This window comes from Acinonyx jubatus, chromosome B3 (genome assembly GCF_027475565.1).
Source record: "Acinonyx jubatus isolate Ajub_Pintada_27869175 chromosome B3, VMU_Ajub_asm_v1.0, whole genome shotgun sequence".
Lineage (NCBI taxonomy): Eukaryota > Metazoa > Chordata > Mammalia > Carnivora > Felidae > Acinonyx > Acinonyx jubatus.
Window position 1 is genome coordinate 51,742,985 of NC_069386.1, and position 17,339 is coordinate 51,760,323.

Here is a 17,339-nt window from a genome sequence, read left to right on the forward strand (position 1 = left end):
GTGATAATAAAGCACTCAGAGTCTGGTAACAGGATGAAGCCATTATTACCCTGTGGTAGTAAAGATGTTCCCAAAGATGTTCACATGCTAATCCCCAGAACCTGCAAATATGTTCCCTCACATGGCCAAAGAGACTTTGCAGATGTAAATAAATTAAGGACCTTGAAATGTGGAAATTATCCTGGATTATTTTGGTAGGCCCAGTCTCATGAGTCCTTGAAAGCACGAGAACCTTTCTTGGCTGTGGTCAGAGAGAGATGTGACAAAAGAAGAATGGTCGGAGAGATGATATTACTGGTTTTGGGGAAGGAGAGAGGGGGCCATGAGCCAAAGAATAGGGATAACCTCTAGAAGTTGGAAAAGGCAAGGAAATCGAACTCTCCCCTAGAGCTTCCAGAAAGGAATGCAGCCCTGCTGGCAAGTTGATGTTCAACGAGACCCCTGTCAGACTTCTGGCCTACAGAACTGTAAGATATTACAGTTGTGTTGTTTTAAGCTATGAAGTGTGTGGTAATTTTTTGCAGTGGCAGTAGAAAAATGTATCTCTATGCCTGAAGGGATAAGAAGAGCAATAACAGTGTACCAAAGCCTGGTGAGAGCTAACGCCGTGGAAAAGGAGCTGCCTGTTGGGAGAGGTGGCCACACAGGAACACAGCTACTGCCAGAACTGTGGGGGAGCAAGGGGGATAAATGCCCCAACTTCTCTTTCTCTTTTCTCTGCAGTCTCTGACCGGTCCCTCCCATTGACCGAATTCAGCCTGAAGCTGAAGCGGGGTTGGGAACTAGGTGATACGGTCCTGAAGTCAACCTCTTGGAGCACAGAATAAGGCAGACAAGGGTGGAGAATACACCAAGGTTTAGATGCAGATAAAGAATAGCCAGCAAAGATGCCCTTTAGCATCTATTGCTATTCTTTATTTAGATGAAGAAACTTTTATCTCCAGCACCGGGGAAACACAAATTCTGGTTTGGCATTGTATCATTGTGTAATGATGCAATGTGTAATGATGTAATGTACTTGCAGTCCTACTTGGGACCTGAATTGATGTTGTCCTAATATCAGTCCTCATCACAGCAGAGAAATCAGGGAAAAAGAAACAACACGAAGGAAAGCTGTCATAACCCCTGCTTCCATAGATAGTCACAGAGCCTAAATTTGAGAATCGCAGTCTCCTCACACCACCAAATTCCATGTTCCCTTACACTTTTGTCAGCACCTTGGGTGTTTGCCTTTTTTTTTTTTTTTCTTTTTAAACCTGGTGGAGTGGCCCAAATGTTAGCGTTCTCATTTTCATTGAGTAGATACCCATAGTGGAATTACTAGATCATGTGGTTTTAGTGCTGTATTTTAATGCGAAAAAAATCAATGATGAACAGAATGACAAAATTTTTAAATAAAGACAAATCCTACGGTACCATGATGAGCCTCATTGGAGCCTGGGGCAAAAGGAAGAATGTGCACTCTATAAACGTTTCTGTAATTTTTCAATGGTTAATTTTTTCCCAGAACATTAAAGTAGTTGGAAAGTATTGAAAGTTGGAAGTAAGTATAGTGAAATTCACAATATTATTTTAAGTTTAAATATTTTATTTATGCCCCAAACAATTTATTATACTCTTACCTTTCTGGCTTTAACAAAGCAAACACTTCAATAATCTGATCAAAATTTACTTCTTTGCTAATCCAGTTTTCAACTGAGATTTGTCAGATATAATAAGAGAAAGTAACTTTGAAAGTATGCTTGATGAGTGTAAATGAGAGGTATGAATATAGTTCCTGAACCTGAAAATGAATTTTAAAAAAGGGACAAACTAGAAATGTATGAGGGGCACCTAGATGGCTCAGTCAGTTAAGTGACTCTTGATTTCAACTCAGGTCATGATCTTGTGGTTTGTGAATTTGATCCCCACATACAGCTCCATTCTGAGTGGGGAACCTACTTAGGATTCTCTCTTTCCCTCCCACGCTTGTTCTGTCTGTCTCTCTCTTTCAAAATAAACTTTAAAAAAATGTATGAGTTAACAGATGTGTTATTATTATTGGAAAAAGAGCCTATCAAGTAAAAATTAAGGAGATTGTGGGATTCTTTCTTAGTTTCTGACTGCTGATACAACAAATAACTACCATCAAATCGGTGGTTTTAAAACAATACTTTTATTATCTTACAATTTTGGAGGTCAGACATCCTAAAACCCAGGTGTTGGCAGGGCCATATTCCCTCTGGAGGTTCTAGAGGAGAATCCTTTTTCTTGCTCTTTCCAGCTTCTAGAGGCCCCTGCATCTCCTGGCTCATGGCTCCTTCCTCCTTTTTAAAGTTAGGAGCGTAGCATCTTCAAATCTCTCTTTCTCTGGCCTTTGCTGCTTCTGTCACATCTTTCTCTGAATCTGACCACACTTCCTCCCTCTCATAAGGACCATTATGGTTATAGTGGGCCCTTCTACCTCTAATTCAAGATCATGTCCTCATCTCCAGATCCTCAATTTAATGACACCTACAAAATCTCTTTTGTCATGTAAAGTAACATATTCATGCGTTCTGGGAATTAGGATGTGGACATTTTGGGGGGCCATTATTTTGACTACCACAGTACAAATTAGTGCAAATACTAATTTCACGTTCAAAATGGAGGTATGAAACTTAACTCAAGTGCTTTAGATCTTGAAGTTTTAACTGGAGAAAAGTTACATTATATAGATAATCTTGTTTACAAAATGCTTGGCTCATATATGTTTTGATAGTTTAAGACTTAGGGAAATTTTGTCTGAAATAGTTTTAAGTGTCATGCAGTGTCCATAATTTATAATATAAAATCAACATTGTTGATTGGATCTTCTAAAACTGACTCACAAATTTTGCTTAGTGCAGTCTTACATTTGGAAATGTACTTGAGAACTTAAAGAAAATAATACTGGTCACAAAGTTGTCCTGCAAAAGAAGTTTCAGTAAGTTGAAGTTAATTAATAATCATTGAAGATTGTCTCTTGGTCAAGAGACTATCAAATAAGTTGTCTGTTTTGAAAACAAGATAAGCAAAAAGTAGATTTTAAAAAAATTGATAAGTTTGCTGCCATTAAAGCCAGGAAAATAAAATAATATTCTTTTGGGATAAATAAATTTAAATTTAAAATAATGTGAATTTTAATGTACCTACTTTTTAGTAGTTTTCAACCACTTTAATGTTCTAGAAAAAAATTAACCATTTAAAAAATACATAAAAACATGTGTGTGAAGTTTTGCTTTTATCTCAGGCTCTAATATGGCTCATCAAGACACTTTTTTTTTTTTTTTTAAGTAATCTCTACACCTAATGTGGGGCATGAACTCATGACCCCAAGATGAAGAGATGATTGCACGCTTTTCTGACTGAGCCAGTCAGACACCTCATGACACTATTGAATGATGTATTTAAAATTTTGATATTTGAGGGGCGCCTGGGTGGCGCAGTCGGTTGAGCCTCCGACTTCAGCCAGGTCACGATCTCGCGGTCCGTGAGTTCGAGCCCCGCGTCAGGCTCTGGGCTGATGGCTCGGAGCCTGGAGCCTGTTTCCGATTCTGTGTCTCCCTCTCTCTCTGCCCCTCCCCCGTTCATGCTCTGTCTTTCTCTGTCCCAAAAATAAATAAAAAATGTTGAAAAAAAATTTTGATATTTGATTCATTTTGAATTTTTTTGCATTGATTTTGATTTAAAAATCATTTAAGATATTATTTATCTTGATTATTGAGTTTTTGGCACCCCCTCTTAAATTTTGTATCCAGGGTATTTTCACTCACTTTATCCTAATTCTGGTTCTATCTTCTGCGTAAAATGGGTTCCTTTGTTGGAGGTGGGGTAGGATCCTGTAGTGTTAAATAAGGCATTTGTTAAGGCCATTAGTTATAGTGCCAGGAGAAGAGTTGTTTGCAGGCAAGGCAAATCCTTAGCTGGAATGGGTATCCCTACCAGGGGATTACAGCCTTGGCTGCATGTCAGAAGCACCTGAGAGCTTATAAAATGCCTGATGCTCAGATTGTACCCTAGACCAATACATCAATCTGTGTGCGTGGGACCTAAGTATCAATGGTTGTTAAAGTTCCTCAGGTGATTCAGTGAGCAGCCAAGGCTGAGAACTGTTGGTTTACATCAGTATTTATTAAACTTCAGCATGTACACAAATCATCTAGAGATTGTACATGAGATTAAAATGCAGATATATTCACTTCAGAGCCTGAGAGTTGCATTTATAAAAAGCTTCTGGATGCTGCTATCATTGCTGGTCCATTGACCACACTTGAGTAGCAAAGATTCATGGTGTATTAGAGATATTCCCGTGTTTTAACCTCACCACCTGTAGGCATCCAGATTTCAGTGAACAAACCCAGCTGACTGTTAACACCACTTGCAGGTGTCTGAGCTAACACTTTAAATACTGAATCTTGGGTGAAGGTACTTGTAACAATAAATTCAGCCCTACCCAACCACCACGTATCTTGTCCTCCGTGGTCTAATAACCCTAGAATCTGTTCCCATACATGGTTTCTGGAATCCTGCTGACAAGAAAGATCCTACAGCTCCAGAGTATGTGCTGTTTTCCCAGAGCCAATCTTGTATAAATGCCCCTAGGCTAAGCTGGGATCTAACCCCTCTTCGTGGCCTGGAGGTGGTAAGAAGTAATAGAGGTGATTGATACTAAGGAGATGGGGCAGTTCCTTGTGAGGCAACTGCTTCAGGTGAAGTTACTGAAAGGTTTTTATGCAAGAGAAGCCTGATTGCAAGAAGGGAAAAGGGACTGTTTTTTTCAGCACAAGGGTTTTGGAGTTTGGGGGTCCAAAGTTAGGCTTCCTGTGTTAGTTCGAACATCCTCATCTCAAGGCAGAGTCTCACTTTTCAGCCATTGCCCTTACCTTCTAACTGGAAGAATTGTACTTTTATTTTTTTTAAGTTTTTAAAAATTTATTTATTTTGAGAGAACAAGCAGGGGAGGGGCAGAAAGGGGGGGGGATGGAGGATCAGAAGCAGGTTCCGTGCTGATAGCAGAGAGCCTGTTGTGGGGCTCGAACTCACAAACTGAGATCATGATCTGAGCCAAAGTCGGACACTGAACCGACTGAGCCATTCAGGTGCTCCTAATTTTTAAAAATATTTATTTATTTATTTATTTATTTATTTATTTATTTATTTATTTATTTATTTATTTAGAGAGACTGAGAGAGAGCAGGGGAGGAGCAGAGAGAGAGAGAGAGGGAGAGGGAGAGTATCCCATGCAGTCTTCATGCCTAGTGTGGGGCCAGACATGGGGCTTGATTGAGTGACCCTGGGATCATGACCTGAGTCAAAATCGAGAGTCAGATGCTCAACCTACTGAGCCACCCAGGTGCCCCCAGACTTTAAATGGTATTGCAGATCTGCAAACCATACACATGGGCATTGGGCCAGACCCTCAGCCATGTCCGTCTTGAAGCTTTAAGACAGCAAAATGAGACATGTTGAAAGAACTAGATGCCTTGAAGTTAAGCACTATTGAGGTAAACACTATAGATTTTTCTAATTGGTTTGTTAATGTTAAACGTGAGAATAAGATTGAATATAGAAGTTTGAAATATTTCTTTGAATGTATGAATTGCCATTGTCAGTAAGTGAATATTTAGAGGATCCCTCAATGTCTGAGATGCTATATCATATTGACAGATTCATGCATTGTTGATCATTAACATTTTGTGTTTTTTGTTTACAGAAACTTATTGGAGAAGTGTTTAATATTGTGAGCCAACAGTCTACTGCTCGACCTGGCTGCATTATTGAACTCGATGCAATAACCAACCAAGTAAAAACATGCTTGTGAATTGGGGATATTAATATACTTCATCCCAGAATGCTTTATTTGCATCTATTTCATTCTCAGAATAATTTTCTTGTTTAGTACTAAATGTAGCCAGCTTCTCTTGATTTCCATAATGAAAATCTAATGATTTAGGAATTACTCTCCAGTTGAATTGTACCTGTAGCCCTATTTCCTATTTAAAGGTCATTTGATTGAGTGAGGGAAACCATGAAGGAAAATACAGTACAGCTGCATAGGAGCTTGGTTAGTGGTTTCTCTTTATATTATTACTCATTTCAGCTCAGTTGATAATTCCAGCTTTAGAGTGTTGGCCTTGTTAGGCTGAATGTTAGATATTTTATATCCAGTAGAATGCAGATGAAAGTATACATGTACTTTCTAATCACAGTCTTTTGTGTAGTCACTGTTCTTCCCAGCTACTATCTAGGAAAGAGGGAGAACCCTTCTCCCTACAGCCACTTTGTAAATTCCTTTCTAGCCCTTAGGATATTTGTTTCTTCAGGATCATGTTGATGGACTAAGGGATAGAACTAATATATTCATTCTAAATAGGAAAAAAAAAAGATTTTTTTGGTGCGGAAGTTAGCAATATTTTCAAACAAGGAAATGAGGAATGAGCTAATCATATTTAAAAATATAGTTATGTTGTTATTTTTTCCATGATGCCTTGCGTATTCTGTTGGGGAAAATGTAATAATTTCCAGCAATGAAGAGAAACTATCATGTCAGCTCTTGGCAACAGAAATGTGGCTGCCAGACTCAAATTACTAATGCCTTCAAGGAGGTCCTTAACCTGTGATTTCCTTTTTCTCTCCTCCATAGAGGTATAGGAGAAGAGTGGATTGTCTTCATTCCCATAAAGGTCTTAATTTTTAAAGGACTGGGTGTTAAAGTCATCTCCCACTTTAGCTCCTTCTCTTCGGGGGCCACTCTCACTTAGCATTATGCTTTTTACTTCATACCTGTTCAAGATTTTTTCCCCTCTAGTTGTGGTTATCTTTAACACAATGGCTGGTAAACAGCAAGCACTGATAAGTGGCTTAGGCTTATAAATTACAAAGTTTAAAACTCATTCTAGGTGTGGGCCCAATGTGCTGTATGATTTTTATATCCATGAAGACGTCATCCTTCCCTTTTCATTTATTTTTTTTTCCTTTGGGGCGGTTACCTTTTGTTTTTATTATAAATGTGAAGGGATTTTTGGTTTCTATCTGGAGAGACATAAAAATACTATATAACTTTCATAAAAATTCTGTGGGTCAGCCTAATCTTACAGTTCTTTTATTTCTGTGTACTTTGCAAGGAGGTTGATTTCCTTTATTCTGTAAGATTTAGCCCACAAGGAAGATTCATTCCTTCCTTGAAATCTGTGGCGTAGTCATCCAATTATCTTGACACACTTCCATAATAAGATTTTGTTTGGATTTAGTCTTTCCTTGAATTTCAGCTCACTTTTGTGATTATAAGGAGCCATTTGTGATTATTTTTATCTTTTTTTCTGTATTGTTCAAAACCACGTTTAGCATAGCAGTAGCAGCTCACAGTGATGTGTCATCCCTCCTTTTAGAAATCCTAGTTACCTACATGTAGCTACATTAATACAGAGATCTGTCACTCAGCTGCCTGTTATAGGGCCCCTCATAATTCCCTCTAGACAGACTGGGAATGCTTTGAGGATTTATTTGGGTTCTCAAGTGGAATTAGGAAAACCAGGTGAATCCTGTACCAGTTACCTTATTACATAGGCAGCATAGCCTTCTCCAGCCAGTCACAAGACCTGATATTTTTGAGTTCCCAATTGTATAGATCACTTATGGTTGTGTGTGTGTGTGTGTGTGTGTGTGTATTCAGAAGCAGATCTGTTCATTTCTTTTTATTATTCAATTCTGCTATGGGCTGTAGCATCTTTTAAAGCAATTTTCTCTGCCCAGGTGATTTAATGATTTTTTTCCTGTTGCTTTTTCCTTTCTAATTCATTAGTTAATAAGGAATAGAAATTGTTAGATTTATTTCTTATACATTAGTGTTCTTAGGAGATGAGGGGTGGAAGATAGGGAATTTCAATGATAAAACTTCATTTTTTTTTCATATTTGTAGTGTGGCTCAAATACACAGTTGCTTCATGTGTTTCAAGAAGACTTCATTATAGGATACAGACCACATAAGGAAGATATGGAGAAAAAGGAAACAGAAATATTTTTTCAGCCATCACAAGGTACTTTTAAAAAATAGTCTTGACTTTGATACCTTAATATTAAAAAAAATCTCCAAAGTTATATTGAGTGTGGATCTTTATATCAAAAGTCATCATTCATAATTTTTAGTAAATAATACCATGTGATTCTGTAAAAATTGCTTGTTTGTGAAGAAGGCATGTTAGTGAAAATTACATTTTTAAAGATAGTTTCATTGATGACCTAGATTTTGCCAAGAAAATGTTAGTTATGAAACCTAGCTTAACTGTTTTAAAAAGTAATTTTAATTTTTCAATTCTACAAGTAAATTGTTTTGATTGGTAGTAAGTTCCCTGTGGTGTCTTAAGCAAACCATTTAATTTTAGTGTAAGTATTTTTTTTTTAATTTTTTAATGTTTATTTATTTTTGAGAGAGAGAAAGACACAGTATGAGCAGGGGAGGGACAGAGAGAGAGGGAGACACAGAATCTGAAGCAGACTCCAGGCTCTCATCTGTCAGCATACAGGCCGATGCAGGGCTCAAACTCACGAATGGTGAGATCACGACCTGAGCCAAATTTGGACCCTTAACCGATTGAGCCACCCAGGAGCCCCTTAGTGTAAGTTCTTAAAAGTCCCCAATAAATTGCTAGAGACCATTGATGAATATAGAATATAAGACATTGTTTTGTATGCTGTATCAGGAACCTCAGATACACTGGGAATTAAAGGTACCACCTCATAATTTCCCCCTCTGATGTGTTGTATTTGTTTTTGTGTTTCGGAAGAAAGTAGTTTTCCATAAGAGCTTTCAGGAATAGACCCCATATGATGTTTAGTTGAAACTTTATTATTTAGCTTAAAATGTTTCTTTTAAAAGTCAGAACTTTGTAATTATAAAACAGTCATATTCTCTTTGAATGTAGAACGTATTTGAACATAGAACAAATAGAATGCTTTCTTTTTGAAAGAAGGAAAGACATATTCTACTTTAAGAATGCATTTTATATGATGAACATTCTTTTAGTTTACAAAAGGTTTCCAGATGTTTTATCTCATTTGGTTATAGATTGTAAGTATCTAAATGGACATATTTAATTTTCTTGGTATAGCTTGTATCACAGAAGTATATATAGATATTTCAGTACAGTATTTCTACCAAATTTATACAGTTAAGTGCCTTTTCTTTAGTGAAAAATAAGAAAGAATGAATTTTTATCTTCTATGAGGCTTACCTTAAACATATCTTCACTGCTTACTAGTAATTTTTTTCCTTTTATGTATTTTGCTTTTTATTTGGATACTTTTCTTCTTGATAAAGTTATTAGTTGTCACATTGTTTTATTTCACTGTCACTAGGGCATAAAATTACTGCTTTATGGATTTAAAACGTGCTTTTCCATAGTATTTCACCTTTACAAAGATTTAAACTCTTTTATATGCTTTCCAACAGACCTAGGTACTGTTTATCATTCTACTTCTAACAAGAAATTCGTGCCAGTCTACTAGAAAATGCTTATAGAAAGTATTTTATTATAATATTTTTAATTGAAAGACTTAAATTTAAAAATATTTTATTTCCCTCTTTTGACATTTCTTTATGTCATTGCAAAATTATGCCAAAGGATTTCCCAATGACTTTCTTGGTTTTCCTTTAGATGTTGTACAAAATTTCTTTGACATTCTTCTTGATTTTGAAGCTATTTTCTTAAAAGACTTAATAGGTAGACTTTCTTTTTTTCCTGCCCCTACCTTATTTTGTACTTTCTAAGTTTTAATTAAAATTTAATTTCTTTTAATTAAGAAAAATGTTATTACAGACAAAAGTAGAGTGCATAGTCTAAAGATTTTAAGATTTTGTTGCACTTGCTTTACCTATCTTATTTTCTTTTCCTTTGTTCCTGAATATTTTATTTTATTGTATTTTTATAAGTTTTATTTATTTGTTTTGAGAGAGAGAGAGAGAGAGAGAGAGAGAGAGCGCACACAAGCAGAGGAGGGGTAGGGAGAGATGGAGAGAGAGGATCCCTAGCAGGCTCCCTGGTGTCAGTGCAGAGCCCAATGGGGCTTGAACTCAGAAACCGTGAGATCATGACCTGAGCCGAAATCAAGAGTTGGATACTTGGACTGAGCCACCGAGGTGCCCCTTGAAACATTTTAAAACAAACCTAGTCATCATATTGTTTCACTCCTGTGTACTTCCATATGCATTTCTAAAAATGACCTTTTTACATGAGTGCTTTTATCACATTGATAAATAACAAAATTCCTCAGAATTGTGTAATACCTAGCCCATGTTAACTTGATTCAGTTGTCTCAAAAATGTCAAAATTTATTTTTTAATTTGTTTGGATCTGTATCCAAACAAAGTTCACACATTGTATTTCATTTTTGAGAGTCTTTTAAACTAACGTGACCCCCCCCCCCATTTATACTCTCATTATGCTACTTGATGTAGAGAAAGTTATTTTATGGCAATTTCTCTAAGTAGTTACTTGCGGTGTCATTCAAACTTTCTCCTGTAAAGTACAAATTACCTCTGTAGATTTGATTAGATCCAGGTTCAACTTCCTAGGTGAAGCTGTGTCCTTTATAGAAGGACATAAGAAAGAACATCACTTAGGATGTCTCATTTTTAGTGATGCTAAGATGCAGAAGATTCATATGATAGGTGATTCCAGTGTAATATTTGCCAGCAATCTGCTATATCATGGTTTCTTTTTCTTTTTTTTAAATTTCTTTTTACATTTATTTATTTTTGAGAGACAAAGTGAGACAGAGCACAAGTGGGGGAGGGGTAGAGACAGAAGGAGACACAGAATCCTAAGCAGCCTCCAGGCTCTGAGCAAGCATTCAGCACAGAGCCTGACATGGGGCTCGAACCCACGAACTGTGAGATCATGACCTGAGTCGAAGTCGGTCACGCAACCGACTGAGCCACCCAGGTGTCCCTCTTTTTCTTTTTAAAAAATGTATATTTATTTATTTTGAGAGAGAGTGCCTGAACGAGCAGGGGAGGGGCAGGCAGCAAGAGAAGAAGTCTCCCAAGCATGCACTGTGCTCTCAATGCAGAGCCCAGTGCAGGGCTCAATCCCATGAACTGTGAGATCATGTCCTGAGCCAAAAGCAAGAGTTGGACATTCAGCCAACTGAGCCACCCAGACACCCTGTCTACTATACCATGGTTTCTTCCATTAATGTTTTTTACTCCATTATTTCATTAAGGATTGCAAAGTTATGTTTTCCTAATCTTATCAGTTTTCATTTATTATCTGGAAAGTATTTGTAAAGAAAAGCTTTCCCTTATCAACTGAAGCTATTTGGTTATTTTGAAATACAGAGTTATTTTTAGGAAATGTAGGGTAAGTATTTAGCTCCTTCCCTTTAATTGGCAATTTCAGAGGAAGGAGTTTGTGCCCAAGTTATCAGCAGGTATTACTGATGAATATGATGTTGTTTGGTTCAAGTTGGTCCAAGTTTGTCCTGAGTCCTTTTGACACAATCTCATTGTTCTTGCTAGTTTACTTTCTTTCAGGCACCATAAGTCATCCTAAGCTCAGGTTACAGATATCCTTTGCAAAAATGGAGTCATCCCTCCAAACTGTTCTTTTTAATGAGGTGTGGTATTTAGAGACCACGATTAGAGCTCTAGCAGTGCTCGTTGAGTTGTCATTGAATGTCAGTGAGTTGTCATTATGGATTTTCTTTCTTTCTTTTTTATTTTATTTGAGAGAGAGAGAGAGAGAGAGAGAGAAAGGGAGAGAATCTTAGCCAGGCTCTATGCTTAGTGTGAAGCCTGACACAGGGCTGTGTCCCACAACCCTGGGATCATGACCTGAGCTAAAATCAAGAGTCAGATGCTCAACTGACTGAGCCACCTAGGTGCCCTGGGTTTTCATTTTTAAAGACAGTTTTTGCTCAATATCACTCATAAGCAAGGAAATGCAAATCAAAACCATAATATCACCTCACACCTGTCAAAATGGCTAAAATCTAAAATACAAGAAATAACAAGTGTTGGCAAGGTTGTGGAGAAAAAGGAACCCTCATGCATTGTTAGTGGGAATGTAAACTGGCAGAGCCACTGTGGAAAAAATATGAAAGTTCCTCAAAAAATTAAAAACAGAGCTAGCCTATGATGTAATAATCATACTACTGAGTATTTACAGAAAGAATATGAAAACACTGATTCAAAAGGATATATGCACCCCTATGTTTATCGCAGCATTATTTACAATAGCCAAAATATGGAAGCAACCCAGATGTCCATTGATAGATGAGTGGATAAAGAGGACGTGGTATGTGTATGTATGTATATACACACATACATACACACATACATACACACACAATAGAATATTTTTCAATCATGAAAAAGAATGAAATCTTGCTATTTCCAGCAATATGGTTGGCACTAGGGAGTATGGTGCTAAGTGAAATAAGCCAGTGAGAGAAAGACAAATAACATGTGATTTCACTCATAACTGGAATTTAAGAAACAAACTAACAAAGGGAAAAAAAGAGACAAACCAAAAAACAAACTCTTATCTATAGAAAATGATGGTTACTAGAGAGGAGGTAGGTGGGAGGATTGGTGAAATAGGTAAAAGGATTAATAGTATGCTTATTTTGATGAGCACGGAGTATATATAGCGTTGTTGAATCAGTATATTGTACGCCTGAAACTAATGTAATATTATATGTTAACTACATTAGAAGAAAAAATATAAAAAGTTTTTGTTCTGTGTAGATCTCATTTTCGTATATGAAAAATAAAATTGTCAACAGGGAAAATTACTTCCACAATGCCTTATCATAAAAAAATGCATGAAATTTCTAAACAGTCTTTTCTATATCACCACTACTGCCCCTCCCCATGACTTTTAATTTTTTTAATGCTATTTTCATATAGGAAAATCAAGATAAATGTTACTTCAATTTTCCAAATAAGGAGTTAATGCCCCAGTTACTGTGAGGGGCATCGAGTGAAGCTGACTATGCTCTTGCTTACTCTCTTCCCCTTTTGCTCTATGTCTTTCTTCTTTTCTCTCTCTCCTTCCCTCCCTGTCTCTGCCTCCCTCTCTCCCCCCCGTTTCTCTTCCTTCCATTCCTTTTGTTTTTTCTTGCCCTTCCTTTCCTTTTTCTCTTATGTGCCCTTTCTTTCTCTTTTGGTATTTTTATAAACTCATGGTTTTCTCTATAGTCAATATGTTCTAATAAATTACATTCACTTATTCTTTGATGCTCAAATTGTCCATGTTTGACCAATAGGTATACCTTCATATTGGCTTTTGTGTACTTTTGACATAGCCTCATTAGTCTTTGACAGCTACCTAACTTTTGACATAAAAATGAAATATAATTGCTCCTAAATATCCGTTCTGCCATCTTCTTCCTAACTTGTATATATATCAAGAGATGTTTTTAAAAAGTATCTTTCTTTTAACCCAATAGAAAAATAACTTAAATAAACTTTTCCTTTGAACAATAGGGTATCGTCCACCACCGTTTTCAGAAAAGTTCTTTCTAGTAGTAATTGAAAAGGACAGCAATAATTACTCTATTCTCCATATGTGGCACCTTCATCTTAAATCTGTACAGGCATGTTTAGGTAAGTAATTGTATTATAATTGTATGCAGAGATGATATAAAGTGAATTCATTTTACTGAATGTTTTAGGTTGATTAGTTCTTTAAAATGAAGATCCAGTGAGCTATAAATTGAGTTGCTGGATTGAAGTATGGATATGCCAAGATTTTAATTACAAGATCATACATAATTGATGAAACAGGTTAATATAAAAACAAACCAGTCATGGGTGTGTTAGACATCTATTTAAAAAGTTTGATCAATTTATTTTTTTCAGTTCATATTTATTGAATTGTTCTAGGTACTGTTCTAGATACTGTTTCTATAAATCTGTTTTTACCAAAGAATTAATATTGTGCTTTTCTGTGGATTAATACACACTGCACACACAGTATACATTAGCTTTAGCATCACTCTGAGAAGCAGATTTTCTATTTATAAAAACATGATGGAACATCTGAAGCTCATACGTAGAACTGTGTAGAATGTTAAGAAATCCAACAATACATTATTTTAGCCATGGTTTTGCTGTACACATTCATGTTAATTTCATAGCATATTAGAAAATCTGTAGTATGAAGCAAAGAAATTGATCATGGATCTTTCTTTTACAACAGACTTTTACTTTTTGAGAGATCATTGTTAAAATGAACTGCACAGATAGCCATACCAAACTGTAGCTGCTTTAAACTGGTTAACTCAGAATACTTACGAGGTTTTTTTTTTAATTTTTTTCAACGTTTATTTATTTTTGAGACAGAGAGAGACAGAGCATGAACGGGGAAGGGGCAGAGAGAGAGGGAGACACAGAATCGGAAGCAGGCTCCAGGCTCTGAGCCGTCAGCCCAGAGCCTGACGCGGGGCTCGAACTCACAGACTGCGAGATCGTGACCTGAGCCGAAGTCGGACACTTAACCGACTGAGCCACCCAGGCGCCCCTGGAATACTTAAGAGTTTTTAAAAGATTTTATTTTTTTCTGGTGGTTATATTATTCAGCTGATTTTATACACATTAAACATTTAAAATACAAGTCAACTAATATATATTTTTTCATTCCCTTTGTAATTCACATTATCATATAACTGTAAATAGCTGTTCTAACTGGGCCATGAACTAGTGTTAGAAAAGCCAAATGATTTGATAGAAACTTTACTTGTGCCCAGTTGAGCCTAATCATTTTGAGGCAGCAGGAATCCAAAAGTTCTTTCAAAAGAAAGTTCTGAAGTTAATTCTTGGTGTTACATATTGTTTCACAAAAATGGAAGAATAGAGTGATCTTAAACCAACTTGTCAGGAAGAGAATTTTTAACACACTGGAGTTGGACACAGAACCAGGAATGGTTCTAAAGAGATTAATAGAGGTAGTAACAGATCCTTGTGGTAGGACAGGAAGAATGTGATACCTTCTGTCCCCACTGCTTATGAGGGAAGTGTTCCCACTGCTATTCCCCTAAAGCCAGGGCTAGTATAGAGTTGCTTGCTTACTCTGTTTCTAATAGTAGTAGAAGGTCACAAATAAGAAGATTACAGTAGAGGCAAACAAATAATATGCTCCCTTCAACTACGACAGGAAGCATCTTCTATCTTTTGGTTCTAACGTTCACAAGAGATTTAATATAGTATATATTGTCATTCACAGCTTATACTTGACTATATCAGTATGTTGAAAATCCTGGCAGAGAATGAAATTATGGGCTTTAAATTTAGATGGGGAAGGAACAGGTTTACTACCTTTCAAGTGCCAGGCACTGAGATAGATAAATACTTTATATGTGTGAGATAGATATTATCCCCAGTGTAGTAATGGAATAATATTAAGTAACTTGACCAAGTCCCACGTCTAGCTTATCATAGGACCAAGTTTCAAAATCAGGTTTTCTGGCTCTACAGCCTTTGTTTTTTTTTTCTTGCTCTTATTTTCTTTCTTAGCATGAGATATACATTAGAAAATTGACTGGTTTACAGGAAGAGGAATAATATAGTTCAACCTTATTTTGCAGATGAGAAAATAACCAGAGATGGTTAGGTGCCTTGTGTGAGGAAACATATCTAGTTAGTGGTAGAGCTAGGAGTAGTGCTTTTTTTCTGCTGAATACTGATGCAAGTTTGTAGTCTCATTCTCTTTTATGGACAATGTTTTTATATTTCTCATCTAGTGGTCTGCCATTCTAAAGTAGATGGATACATTTGCCATCCACCAGAAGCAAAAGGGGATTACTTACCATCTCTTATTAATCTACAATTAATATACAAAGCAAGCATCATCCTTGCCCTTGATAAAGTCATAGTCTAATTGGAGTAGACAAGCACACAAATAAATAAATGCAATTCAGAGTGTCCCTCCCATGTATCAGAAGCACAGATAACTGAATCTGCTTAGAGATTTATATTCCATTCTAATGTAAAAGCTGGAAACTCTTGGGAAGAAGATCAAGGTCAATATCCCTTACAAAGCTAGTCAACTAATAATGTCTTAAAATTGCTTAGAACTTTATTTTTTGTGTTTGTTTCTGAAATCATCTTGTTGCAACACTTGGTAGTCAAGAGGCTGGTGTTTTAGTGTCTTCTTTGCTCCTAGCTAATTATATGGCTTTAGGAAAGTCATTATGCTCTCCAAACCTAAGTTCTTTCATCTACTATGTGAGGTAATACCTTGTTATTTCTCAAAGTTTGATTCATGATGCTATGTTTCAGAAACACCTGGGATGCTTATTAATACAGATTTTTGTGGTCTACCCCAAAACAACTGAATCATTCTTTGTGTGGTGAGGCCCAGGAATCTGCAAGTTAATAAGTTCCACCTCGAGCTTGTGATATTTTTTAAAGGTTGAAAACATTGGACTAGATAACTTGAGGTTTTTTTCTAGCTTTTACATGTGATTAAGTCTGTCTGTGTGATGGAGTTGGTGATAGTAAAATAGTTAAAAATCTGTCAGGGTAACTGAGCAAAAGTCTAAAAATTGGCCTTGTCTCCAAAGCACTTTAAAAAAAACCATGTTTCTTAAATGATAACGTATTATTCTAGCTAATGTATATAGTGATGATAGTAACATATTTCATAATTTATTTTCAAAGCTAAAGCTACAGAAGGTATTTCATCAGAGAGTCTACTTTCAGTCCCTGGACAGAAGAATGTAGACTCTTCTCCAGAAACATCTCCTAGTGTGAGCCCCATGCCACATTCTGCATCAATTGCCAATCTTCAAACTGCTAGCAAACTTATTCTGAGTTCTAGACTGGTATATAGCCAACCTCTTGATCTCCCAGAAGGGGTTGAAGTAATAAGAGCAACACCTTCAGCAGGTAAGGTAACTTTAAGACTGGGCATTCGCAGCTCAGAGTGGTCTTCAATCGTGAAATGCACAAACCCTTCTGAAATATGTGCTATGGTGACCATTGTAATTTTCTGGTAATGACGTATATGTTTAGAAATATGTCTTTATTAGAAAGTTTTCTGTGATGAAGATAATCGGCCTGACAGAAAATGATGTAAATATTTTAATGTGAAGTTTCTTGCCTGCACTATGATTTCCTATAAATAGGAATGGTATGATAGTACAATTGTAAAAAACATATGTATTCATTTGCAGATAATCAGAACTTTTTTTTTAATTAAGCCTTTTCATTCATGTTGTGCTAATCATGTGTCACTTTTATTAAATAAGTTTGAAGAGGAATTGGCAGATACTTTGGGGAAAAATGTAGGATATGAGATTATAGTTTAGCTAGCCTAGAATGATACTGAATTTAACAA

At 36.3% G+C, this 17,339-nt stretch overlaps 1 protein-coding gene across 5 annotated transcripts in view; it reads left to right on the top strand.

The window, feature by feature from the left end:
- DMXL2 (Dmx like 2) overlaps nt 1-17,339 on the top strand; it is a 150,547-nt gene that overhangs the window by 84,867 nt on the left and 48,341 nt on the right. For all 5 annotated transcript variants that reach the window (XM_027067248.2, XM_027067250.2, XM_027067247.2 and 2 more), the window contains 4 exons: nt 5,714-5,803; nt 7,919-8,036; nt 13,487-13,606; nt 16,661-16,888. In XM_027067248.2, coding sequence (XP_026923049.1) covers nt 5,714-5,803; nt 7,919-8,036; nt 13,487-13,606; nt 16,661-16,888 — 556 coding nt within the window. The remainder of the gene's footprint in view (nt 1-5,713; nt 5,804-7,918; nt 8,037-13,486; nt 13,607-16,660; nt 16,889-17,339) is intronic.